At 40.4% G+C, this 13,133-nt stretch overlaps 1 protein-coding gene across 7 annotated transcripts in view; it reads left to right on the forward strand.

Annotated features, from left to right (window-relative positions):
* The window catches only part of LOC117206521 (Down syndrome cell adhesion molecule-like protein Dscam2), a 163,537-nt gene that overhangs the window by 71,071 nt on the left and 79,333 nt on the right, over nucleotides 1–13,133 (forward strand). For all 7 annotated transcript variants that reach the window (XM_033445956.1, XM_033445953.1, XM_033445958.1 and 4 more), the window contains exons 3-4: nucleotides 2,412–2,573; nucleotides 4,626–4,775. In XM_033445956.1, coding sequence (XP_033301847.1) covers nucleotides 2,412–2,573; nucleotides 4,626–4,775 — 312 coding nt within the window. The remainder of the gene's footprint in view (nucleotides 1–2,411; nucleotides 2,574–4,625; nucleotides 4,776–13,133) is intronic.

The following is a 13,133-nucleotide window of genomic DNA, read 5'->3' on the forward strand; positions in this document are numbered from 1 at the left end:
TTCCAACGGGAAAACAGGAAACGGACTTTTCTTAGGGATACATTTTCGTCACAGTTGGTGTACGTGTGCGCCAGGGTTAGTCTCGTTTGTGTTAGGTAATTATCACGGGCCTCGTGATACGCCCTTTCTTCGTAAATAGTCCGCGGGCGCGTTACACCTATTTTGTTTCTATTTACCTTCAATTTTCATTATGACCTTTTGAAAGAACGCCACAATCCTATAGAGAGCTTGGCGTCGACGGCCTCGCCGTTATCGAGATTTTTTTAATTAAGAGTTCAGATCCGCTTCATTTGGAGTCTGTCCGCTTTTATCCGGCTTTCAACCATCCGCCGTAAAAGTTGATTCTGCGGCTACGGGTATCAACATCTTGTAGTTGCAGTCGCACAAAGCCTCTCCGGATTTAATTCCGAGGTATCGCCGCGGCGCCCTCCATTTTCCCTTGCACCCTCGCCGCACCACTTAACAGCTTTTCTTTCTCCCTTTTCTCGCCTTTACCACCCGTGTCCTTAGCAAGCTTCTAGCGCTGAGACAATTATGTTGCGCGCAGACTTCAGCGACGGATTCGTACTACTAGAAAGCCTCGAATCTACAACGGGGATCGACGAAGACTTTTCATGTTTTTAACATTTGTAGATTTAAAGATACGACGAAGATAATTTGCATGTCGTTTCTTTTGAGTACTCGAATAATAGAATATTATGATAATAAATATTTTTAAGCGGCGCATTAGGAAAATTAAGAATAGGAATAAAATTATATAAATAGTGAATTAAAAAATATAAAGATTGGAATATTCATTGAAACCTGCAATAAAATTGCAGAGTTCCAGACAATATACAGCGAAGTAACGGAGAAAAAGATATTAATTTCGAATTCTCTTCCATAACCGATGCTGAAAATCAAAAGTCAATAATGCAAATCGAACGAAGTGAATTGCAAATGAAATTTTGCGTTAACGAAACGTTGGCATTTAATGGATTAATATATCCACGTGATGCAGAGATCGTCGTAGAGTATTACGTCTTCTGACGAATAATATATATGTATAGTGACTTCCCCGGTTAACATGACGTTATCATAATTATATTAAATAAACAGCACGCGGACTGCGTAACAGAATATCCCAGCGTGCGTGTTCGTTTCGAGAATTCCGCGAGAAATTCCGTGCTGTTTGCCCGTGGAACATCCATATTTGAGGTCAACATTCTTAGATGAAGCGACAGTAGTACGTATCTCTCGCATGCATATTTGCTACTCTGGAACGAGCTTCATATCGATTCGTTGAAATAATTTAGTCTTCGTCGGTGAAAACGGTACTAAAAGCGGCGTATTCGCTACCTCGGAATACGGTTGCTAGTAGAAACGATCGGATATTCTTGCTGGAATTAACGAGTAGGAAAAATGAGTTTCGAGTTGGCGCGTTAACATCGAGCTACGCAATGGCTGGAAGACGAATTTATCGAAATCCTCCTCCCCGCCCCCAACACACTTCCGCGGATCCATTGTAATAAAATAACGAAATCGTGCACAGCTTCCGACGTTTAATTGATACGTCGTGAATTTATGGGATACGTCGGAATGGTACAAGCATATGAAGTCCGGTTAATGTGGCTTAGTGTTATTAGGTCTGCCAATGTTCGGTTACTAACGCTCTACATTCTACAGTTTCGATAAAAGGGAACAGTTCGTTAATGAACGTTGAAGCGAAGCGAATTCTAAACTATGTCGTTGGTTGCAAGAAAATCAGTGCGATACATCAGATAAAATATGGAGCCTACAGGTAGCAATTGGGAGAATTACAGTTGACATCAATATGAAAAAAAAAAAAGAGAACTCTCTTTCATCGTGCCAATACTCATTCGCACAGTCGAGTGAGAACAATAAGCTAGATCGAATGAAAGGGTACAAACGAACTTTTGTTTATTTCGCTGCAGTCACTACAAAATATTGAAGATAAAAAATCTCGTCTGAAGATAGTAACCCGTTAATATTCTTGATCGGAATTGCGACAATATTTCAAGAAAGGAACCGAAGAATTACCAAAAATCAATAGTTCTCAAAAACAACAATTAATATACTATTTATCGATAAATGCTTGAATAAATATTTATATTATATATAATAATAAATAGTTACACGTAAACACGACGTTACTCGTGAAATGACTCAATAGCGTAATGGCGTCGTTAAAATCCTGAAAATGTTACATATCCTTTATACCAAATATTAAGTATTAAGTATCATTAGAAAAATAATAAGTATTGTATTTTAAAATAGCTAGTAGAATATTCGGTATTGCTTGATGGTAGAGTCTAGGTGGCTCAGAGCTTTTCAGGAATGACAAATCCGCCCCTGTCGGCCCTGCGCTTTCAAGACACGCTTTCGAGCGGCTGGTTGTTTGTGTGTTTCAGTGGTGAATCAGCGTTACGATCCGGAAGTGCAGTGTCCCGGCGGTTTCCTCGGCAACAACGTACTTATGCGATGCAACGTGCCCAGTTTCGTTCGCGACCACGTTACCATTACGTCTTGGCTTCAGGAACCGTCCTTCAACATCTACCCGTCCACGATGGGAGGTGAGTAAACACCAGAAACATCTCTGGCTATCCTCTAATGATGTCTGTTCATAAATAAGAACGAGCAGTAGGGTGAAATCTCTCGGAATGAATATCATCGTCTTGCAACCGGTTATTCTTGCGAATTTATATTTGTATTTATTCCTTTTATGAAGTCGGATGAAGATAAAAATCGTGGGTTTGACGTACAAGCGATTTCTTCAAGCAATATTCCGTGAATATCGAAAACATCTCAAGAATCCTTAAATATAATTGAACTGATCCGGAGGCAGGTCGGGTTGTCTTATGCAGATTATGTCTCTATCTTGCGATTCTTATAACGTGATTAGATTATGGTTGTTTATACAGGCTCAATATGCAAGGAATATACGATGTTCATGCGCGTGAAATATGCAAATGTGCATGAATAATATGCGAAAACACGTTATCTATGTTTCATATAAGTCGAATATTATCTACGATAGAATATCTAATAATAGATATTTGACAATAATTTTCCAACTATTTTGATATTTATAGTTTGTGCCGTATAATAAATTACAAGAACTTTGTTCATGTTTGCAATTGTTAACCGACGATGATTGGATATAATACACGATGCTCGTCTATCTTTTGCGGTATTTACTTTTAACAAAATTGAAGAAAATTGTCGTATATTATACAGTTTACGTGATACATGTGTAATTATGTGAGAAATTTAGTCAAATTCAATTATTCCAATTCGAAAGACAAATTACTATATTTGACGCTCAACAGACGGTACAGAATTTTGATCTATAGTTTTACATGATTTATAGTTGTCACCGATTAAGTATTATTGTGACTGACATTTTATGCAATTATGATACAGAAACATTAGACTTCCAGTTATTCTTGTATGCGATACTAGAATTCCATTCATCTGAACCCGTCTGGGGACAAATAGTTCATATTACTGGAATTCATATAGTAGGAGTTCTCTCCATTATCTATTATTTTCGTTCGCATAATTGAGGTTCACGTTCAAATAAATGGATTCTATCGGTAGAATATCAATTAGAATTTCGTTTCAACGAATGGAGTTTGAAGAAAATGAATTCTACTGTATATACTTAAACCTAAATATGCGACATTGCAGAAATTTCAAAATAGAAGTCATATTTTTCAATAACACAAGAAATTTTTATTTAAACGTAATTTATTTACTTACATTCTAAAAATATGAATTTGCTTTTTGATCAAATTACTCTCGCGAAACACCAAAAATATATAATATTAAAGTCTAAGTTTATTACAGTCGTTTGAAATTTATGTTATGGAAAAAACAGTATCTATACGTCCTGTTCTCGGACACAACGTAGGGTTGGCATTGCCGATACGCCAAGTTTTCGCCTGAAGCGTAGCGATTCCGTTAACGAGACAAACTTCATTAATTATGAAGCAGTTCGATCAGGTATGCTTCACAGTTTTGAATGTGTTCGTTAATAAACCAGGCGGATCTATTAATACACTCATCAATTGCAGTAAGACGATCGATAGACGACCAAACTTTCGTCGTTGCACGGTCGGAATGAGTTCGAAGTTGAACGAACTCGAGGAACAACCGTCGGAAAAGCAGAGAGTCAAATCAAAATTCATTGTCACGATTCGTGCGCTTCAATTCAAAAATTTAAATTTCAATCAAAATACTTGGAACTAAGTTAAAAAATTGGAATCTAGAGTCGATTCGAACTCGAAGAAACTTCCATTTTACGTGTAATTATGATCGAAACGTGATTTCTGTTCACATAAATTTATTATCGCGATTCATGAACTCGAACTTGGAAAATTAAATTTGAATCTAGGAATTAGGGTTTACATTCGAAAATAGAAATTTGGGACAATTTTAAGCTCGGAATAGCTTTATTCTCCAAGTGACTGTAATCAAACGTACGTTCTAGTTCCACAAAATTATCACAATTGGCAAATTTAAAGTCAAAGATTCCAGTTTGAACGGTACGAATAGGTGCGTGCTCGGTGAAGTTTTCGTTTCTTCTTATGGTTATGACTGAAACGCGATTTTTGTTTCCACAGATGGCAAATACCATATGCTCTCGAGTGGCGAGCTTATGATACTGAATATCACGCGGGAGGACGCAGAGCGGACATATCGGTGCAGGACGCATCATCGTTTGACGCAGGAAACGGTCGTCAGCAGCAACGTCGGCAGGCTTCAGCTGACTGGTGAGTGCATTAAAATTCGTTTTGCGTAGCCTCCGATAAGATAACACGGTTTCGACTTGACTCACACAGTTCTCTCTGAATTGATCGAAAATTCATAACCCGGCTAAAATATGTTTATCATATGATAATATGATACCATGTAAATTAATCGATACATATAGAGGTCCACCAAGGATCGCTTCTTTCTTCTCATTTACATTTATGAGGTTACAAGGGGAGTATCGTCGACGGGCAAATTTTATCTGACAAAATTCTCAGGCTCTACTTTCTCTCCTTTTAAGCTTATTAAACTTGAGAAAGCTCCTTTTTCGGGACTGTTTAAAAATATTTTGAAAAAGCAAGGGTATTTCAGAGGCTGCTGACTTTACTTTGGCTACTTTACGTAGTAATTGCAAAATAAACAACGTTGTAGACATGGTTTATTAACAAACGGCATGATAGAGCAAGGATGGCACGGAGTATAACACGCGCGTTGAATATTTTTCCTTCGTTTACCAAAGCTGAAGCAAAGCTGGGTAAACAGCGGAAAAAGTGAGAAAGAAGGAAGGGAACAATATTTCCTGTCCGTTAACACACTTTCTTTCAACGTTTCCCTCGTACATTTTCTGAAAGCTCGAGGCACGTTCCTTCGAAGCTTTGCCCGTTAACTCGACTAATAAAGTTTTAACACGAGCCGAGGGACGTTTTAGCGTGAACCGAGGATGGTATTAATAAGAGTATCGAAAGAATAGCATCGTCCTCTTGGCTGTGTTATCGAAGGATCCATCGAGGCACAGAAAAGTTTTCCCCTTTTATCGCCTTTGGATAGGCGACGAGCAGATACACGCCAGAGGAAACTTATTATTGCAGCTCGATGCGATATTTACAAATTTCTTGCAAGCGCCGTTGAATATTTATGAACCGATTACCCTTCGTGGAGAGCGTCAGATGCCGTGCATTTCATTCTTCGATCCAATCCAACCTTCTAGATCGATTATCGAAGCTACGATTCAAACTTGATCTCCTTCGAGTGCGTGAATCCGTAATTGGACAGCAACTAGACGCTCGTGAGCTTTCTCAACACCCGGTGGATCGAAACACCGTGCCTTCCCTTCGTAATCATTTCCATTCACCCACTGCTCTCCATTCTTTCCCCTTTCTATTTTATTTTTCGTTCCAACTTGCCGAGCGAAGACGTCAGGGTACCCGCGGTTATTAAATTTTTTTCAATAACAAAACGGGGACAATGTGGAAAAAAACTGGGACACTAAACGCTGCAGGATATTCTCCTGACCCTCTTCGCTCGTCACGAAGAAAACCGGGCTCCAAGTTACTCGTTGGTGACGCTCTGGATCCGTTCGATTTCGATTTTGTAAGCGACAGTCATTTGAGAGCTAAGAGCTTGGGACGAAAATATTCGTCGACGATCTGGGTAGCTTTAATTGGGAAGCAACCGACCGGCAAGCGGAAGATCCGAGGTCGATCTCCGGGCCAACAACCCGATCGGCCGAATATTTTTCTCCCTACAGTTTAAACATTTCGCCCTACCGACGTACCAGTCGCTATACGCTCTGTCAATCATTATCGTTGGAAAAACATCGTGAAAGGGACAGCAGCTGAAAGAAAACCCGCGGCGGTAAAAATTTTTCCTCGCCTCGATTACGAATCCTTGATCGTTTGCGTTTTATTGCCTGGAGAAATAGCTGTCGGAATTTTTATTGAGCCACGTCGAAACTGATCGCCTAACCGTTCATTCTTCTTTTCATACGTTCTATCGTTGAATTCTCGAATAATTTTTTTTTAATATTTTCGAACTTTCTTTGATCACATGTACCAAATAAACCTGTTTTATTTGCTAAACAAACTAACGCGATAAATAGTTCGAATTTTCTATTCTTGCTGCCTGAGCGAATTTACAGTTTACTCCCACGAGATTGAGTAAAAGTGCAAACGTCGTGTCTCACGTTGCAAACATCGCGATGCTATCACACGGTTACGAACCCGCGATAAACTCACCCTCTTCCCCTGGTTGTGCACGCACGATCGCACGTGATTCGATATTACGCGTTTAGCGGCGCTGATCGATCGACAGCCCGATAGTAGTGGTGCGTCCGTGAATAGGAAAAAGAGCTTGCGTCGGTGAACGGAGTTCAGGGCGGTTCATTAACGGCCGGGATGCAATTAGAAGCCTTATTTCGTGCGATCGGAACACTGGTCGATAACGCTATTTAATGGTATCAAAGATTGTTCCTTCAACACTAGATCTATCGACGTCTTAAAAGTAAAATTTCCATCACAGAAATCAAAATATAAGGTACACGATAGAATACGTAATTCAAGGGAAAGAAACAAATCTTTACTTATATTGCCTATATTTACTTGACAAAAGCTCATTCTAATGTCCAAAAATGTATTGTTTGTAAATTTGTAGAAAATGTCGACGAAAAATTTCGCATTGATTGTTTTGATTATTTTGGTAGTTTTAGTATTAACGAAGATTAACATTCTGTAAAGTTACTGATTTTTAACAGTCGGTCGAACCAGGATAGATCAAGATTCTCAATACCGTTCGTCTTTCTAGTTGAAATCTATATAGCAGCCTAATTGATTAATTACTGAAATGTACACGTTAATAATTTGTGTAGCGCTAAAGTAATTGTCATATTTAGTAACAAATTAGACAGCCGAAGATAATTTATTCCCTACATATATCGCAGAGTTAGGAAAGTGAAGTTTTTGTACGTGATTTCAAGTCAATAGACAGAAAATGATGTTACGAAATTGTTCGTAGATGAACGAATTTTTCGAAACGAGTGATTTGTTTCTTGAGAATTGAATATTGATCGTGTACTTCCGTAATAAAATTGAGGAAATTTATAAAAAGTGAAATTTTTCGAAACGAGTGATTTGTTTCTTGAGAATTGAATATTGATCGTGTAATTACGTAACAAAATTGAGGAAATTTATAAAAAGTGAAGCTATTCAGTTTGGACTCTCAGCGGCTTACATAGTAATATCGAACAAGTCAAGCCATAGTACAAAAATCGAAGGAAAACTAAGGGGAAAGGGAGCAAACAAATATTCGATATCCCCCGGCATGATTCGCAAAATCATAAATACAAAGCCTATCCATTCTACTCCAGATTTTTCCAACGTTAATCCGTAATTTGATTCGCGTCGCGTCGTCAAAGTCGCAGCGACGCGAAGAGGATTTAATGAGCCATCGGATGATCGACCTTCGATCAAAGTAAAAATTCTCTTAGTCGCGTAATTGCCAGTCTCGGTGGGGTTCTGGCCGCGAAGCCGCGTGAAAAGGTTCTCTCGGTCGTTTCAGCGGAGGCCTGGCATCGCTTGTTCTTGTTACCCAGGCAAAGCTGGCTTCGCCAGCGTAACGTCTGCTTTGGGGGTTAGCTACACTACGTCGGTAGAGAAGCGAAGTGGGGAGAAAGGGAAAATATGCAGGCGGAAAGACGCGAAGGAGGTGAGGAAGGCGAAGGAGAAGAAGAAGCGGAAAGGGGAGAAATCTCCACTCGAGCCGGGCTAACTAATGATGCTTCTCTTCACATGCCACACCTACCCTCCAGATTCATGTTGAAGCTTTAGACGTGCCTATACACGATGCGTGTGGAGAAGAAAAAAAAAACGGGCAAGACATTCTGCACGTTCTTCGCTATTACTTTTCCCCTAGCACGTGACCGATCCTCCATGTAGGAAGCGTCATAATTTATCGCCCGTTTCCTATACTTCCCCTTATTCGCATCTCCCTGTATTTTCATTTCCTATTTTTCGTCCTTTTCCGGGCGGGAAGGTAATTCCGGGTCGGTACCTCCTTTTTTTTGCCACGTTCCTCGATCGCTGAACGCTCTATATATCGATCTGTCATTCAGTCGATAAGTCTGCGCAGGTTGGCAGGGAATAATTAATACACCAGCAGCTTAATCGCGAAGCCACGGATATGTCAGCAGCCTCTCGTAATCACGACGAAGGTAAACGAAAGTACGGTGAAAATTGAGTTCGCGATAACGCTCGTTGCACAGCCTCGTTCTCGTCTAGGGGATCTCGAATCGACATCGCGCAGCTAACGTTTCATTTTTAATCGCGCGCCAACTCGCACTGAAATTATTATTTAAGTTTAATCAACGTTATTACAGCTGCGTGGCGATTATTCCGCGCGTACAACGGTGGATAGTAAAACACGACCGAATATTTAAACGTAACGGCAAATAGTCACGCACCAGGGCTAATTAGAAGCAAAATAGCCGGTCGAGTAATTCGAAATCTTCTTTTCTCTTCTGATAATTTACATTTAATCTTTTGACAGTATAGTAAAATGACGAGGAATCTCGGATGAACAATTTAGAAAATTTCCAATGCCTTTATAGGTACATAATACAGGATATAATACGATAAAATTCGATTAGAAGTATGCTAGAAAGTTATAATATACTGTTACACGTAGCTATGGTAATTATAAAGAATAAAATCATTGTAGGTTGTCATTATTGCAGTTATTAAAAATGTATCACTATCGGAATTGTCTGGAGCAATAGTCTATATATATTTTTTTTAAAGAAAGCTTTTCAATTACACTACACATGACGAAATGTAAAACGTAAAGTTTAATAGTATACTACATTTATTTGTTCATTCCTGACTTTTTTGTAGAATGTTACTAAAATGTATAGAGTTAACACCCTATAGTAAACGGAACGCTACAGAAAGAATATAATATAAAAAGAGAATCTGGGTATTGAAGCGCACATTCAGGCTGGAAATTTCGCGTATGATGTTCCACGATATACACCGTCATACGCGAAAATTCGAACGGACCAGTGAATCGATGGCCAGCAGGTTTGTTTGCAATCCGTGCGTCTGCTCGCGCAGAGATTCCGCTTTAATGGAATAGAGAGGCGCTCACAGGCGGTCGTTTATCGCCATCGACGAACATTCTACGAGATATTCCGGAACCAAGTAATGTTTACCTGCTTGGATTGTGGGACCAGAAACCGAGAGAGAGAGAGAGAGAGAGAGCTATGGGAAATTTCGCGTTACAAGAATTGTTTAAAATTTCTAGATAAACACTGGTCGTACACTGGTAGCTTTATACGTATCCGTACTATCTAAACAGTGATTACCTTTAACCGGATTGCAAATTATTATTAATCCGCGCATGCGCTGCCGGAAACGATACGTCGAACGCAAGCAACGCGTAATTGTTAGCTTTATATTCCCCCGCTGAAGATATGTTTGCAACAATTGGTTCCCCGTTTAACTTGCATCCCGTTTCGTGTGTGTACAAGATCGATGTGTAACGCTGTTCCCGAGCTACGGGATATTTGCGGCGGAATAATTTTGCGCAAAAGTTACGAGACGTAGATGGATCGTTTAATTTATGGAAAATAATAATAACAGGAGCCAACTAGCCAAACTAATTTATGTTCTGCTTGCTCCATCTTTGTAAAACGAGTCGTGAGTGAAGGGAAAATAATTTAGATTATCGGGCAAAGCGGAAATATACTACGGCCAGAGATAAAACGGAAGAATGGAAAGAGATTTTATCGTTGTTAGTTACACCAGTTTGCGATCCATCTACGCGGTCACCGTGCACGTAAACGGAATCTGCGATGGTCAAATTACTCGAGACGTAACTCACGCGAAACTCTATTACACGGCCAAGAGTATTTTTTGCAAGAATATCAACGGTCAACGCCTGTGATCATCGAGGCGTTCCTTCGCATCTGACGGAACGCGTGACGCGTTAATTCCTCGAGCGTTTCCTCATTCTCCTCTTCTTTCGCCCTTTTTTCCCTCAGGTCCCATCCTCTCCTTTCCACTTTCTCTTCTATCGTCATATTTTATTCCTTTGGTAATCAGGCAAATTCAACTTTTCAGTTAACAAAGCGCTTGATTAAATTCTTCTGGGAAGAGCCACGGTAGTACGAAGCAGAGGAGACCGCTTTTGAACTTTGGCGAAAAACGAACAGCTGTCGCGAGTCCTTGCTACGATTCTTCTGGCCGCTCGTTCCACCGTATAATAAAACCTGGCCAACGTTGGATAGAAATTTATGCTAAGCGCGCTTACATACTTACGAACTTAATAACGAAGTTCTAGGGTGTGTCCAATCGTTTGCATATTCTCGAATAGCCGTCCATCGTCGCAGTTTCTCTGTCTTCCCTTCCATTTAGAATACACCGAATTAACCGAAAACTCGAGGTGCAACGATTTTCCCCAGTAACGAGCAAACTTTTCTGAATTATCTGTTATTCGCGGAAAATTTTCGAATCGCGTTCGGATGCTCTCGTATCGCGAAAAGCCTGCGGAAATAATTGCACCGCGTTGTTAGTTGCACGATGCTCCAGCTTCCGATCCTCGCGAAAACGATTTTACACAGATAGACGTCTCACGCTGGCATACTATCGATGGATAAGAATCTGCATGCGACAGGCGTCGATCGTTTTGTATTTCCTTTATCGTGCAAGTCGCGTTTCTATGGCACCCAATGAGAATTAAAAGCTACACTTGGCGCTAATATCTTCTTTCCAGCCAAGGTATCGTGTAACGTTCGCGGTAATACAATGCACAGCGTTCAATTGCTTCACTGAATTCTCATATTGTAACGAGATCGTATGTCATTTGATCGTGCAACGCTAAAAACACTCGAGCGGTTATCGGCTGTGCTCGATAGACGAATCGTTAGCGTTGGTTGTGTAGAAACATCGAAACATGCGGGTGTATCGGATTCGGCCGGATTTCAGGGAAAACATAGAAAGCAGTGAACGAGGCACGGTGGAAATAGGAACCGGGCTAATGACGCGATTCCCAGAGCCGATTCGCGAAAAACGTTTCGCTTTAATTACACCGACCGCCGTTTTCATTGCAGGTACACGGCCCGTTTTGTTGTAATATTCATTACCGCATTATTACGATGCTCTATGGCGCGTGCACGCGGTGCCGCTAACGCGCCCGATTCTCTTGTTGCATCGTTCCAAGCATCGCTAATTACGCGAATATCTGTTAATGAAATCTTAATGAAACCAATGGACTAATTGCGATTTCATTGACAACGAGGCCGAATAAATACACAGATGAGTATACAAAGTCGTCTTTTTCCTCTCTTGAAAAGGTTGAACGCCAGTTGATCTACGTTAACAGTATATATATATATATATACGCTTATGTGGTAGGTGATTTGAAATTCTTGGTGAACAACGACGAGATATGTACATCACCGTTATCTGTCCCTTTACGGTACGCCACGTCGCTGGACGAGTCGCTATCTCCGACCATAATTCCCCATTAAACGTCCGCCTGACGCGTTCCTTTTCGTTTTTTACACCTTTTTCTTCTTCTTTCCCTTCTTCCTCTTCCCTTTCTTCTTCTTCTTCATCATCATCTTCTCCTTCTTCTTCTTCTTTTGCTTACTCTCCTTCTTCGTATCCATTCTTCTTTTTCCCACCTATTCCACCACCCTTCTATCTTGCCACGAAGAACCTTTGTTGCCACATTCCTTTTTCAGCCGACGGCTATTTATGACACGCCGTGGAAAACATTTCCCGTATATCATGGAACAAACTTACATGAACTCGTCCCGCGGGAGAAGGAGCACCAGCAACAGGGGCTGGCTACGTCTGTGTCGCAAAGTAACCCCTTGACGTATACGTATACGTGTGCGTGTATGTACTTGTTTCGCCAACGAAGATGATCTCGGAGGATGTATTTCATCCTTCGCTTCCTTCCTTGGACCTTCCTTCTCTTTTGTTAAATCTCCAGCGATATTGTCACTATCAATTTTCCAAACAATGTAATCCAATACTGTTCCTCCTAGTTTTTCCGTTATTTTCCACGTATCGTTCGCACGCCCTAAGCCATCTAACACGGCACCGGGTCCGTAACGGATAAGCGACGATCGCCATTAAGGAGAATTTCATTTCGTAATATACAGCAGTCGGCTTTTAATCCAAGCACCTGTTTTATTAAATCTTCGTGCACGTTGTTCGCCACCGTCTTCTTCTTCGTTCCTTCAATTTCACCCACGGCTAAATGAGTATATTACGCGTGTAGCGCGGGAAAAACTTGCTCGAACTTATCTAGAATGGCGGAGTCGGAAAAAGCTGCTGGAAAAAGGGTAGGCTATTTCCGGAAAATACCGCTGCCTGTTTCTTTAGTGTTACCCAAAATTTCACGGGAATTTTTCCACCGCGACAAAGCCAGTTCATTGGAGAGGAAACAAACATTTATTAATCATTGTTTTGATTAATTATTGATCATCAAGTGTCGAATGTAGGATTTATGACATAGCCAGAAACTGCTACTTTGATGCTCATTTGACTTTTCTGTCAATAATTGGGTGGTACATGATTTAGAGATTATGTATCGAA

Source organism: Bombus bifarius, unplaced genomic scaffold (genome assembly GCF_011952205.1).
Source record: "Bombus bifarius isolate JDL3187 unplaced genomic scaffold, Bbif_JDL3187 scf7180000008008, whole genome shotgun sequence".
Classification (NCBI taxonomy): domain Eukaryota; kingdom Metazoa; phylum Arthropoda; class Insecta; order Hymenoptera; family Apidae; genus Bombus; species Bombus bifarius.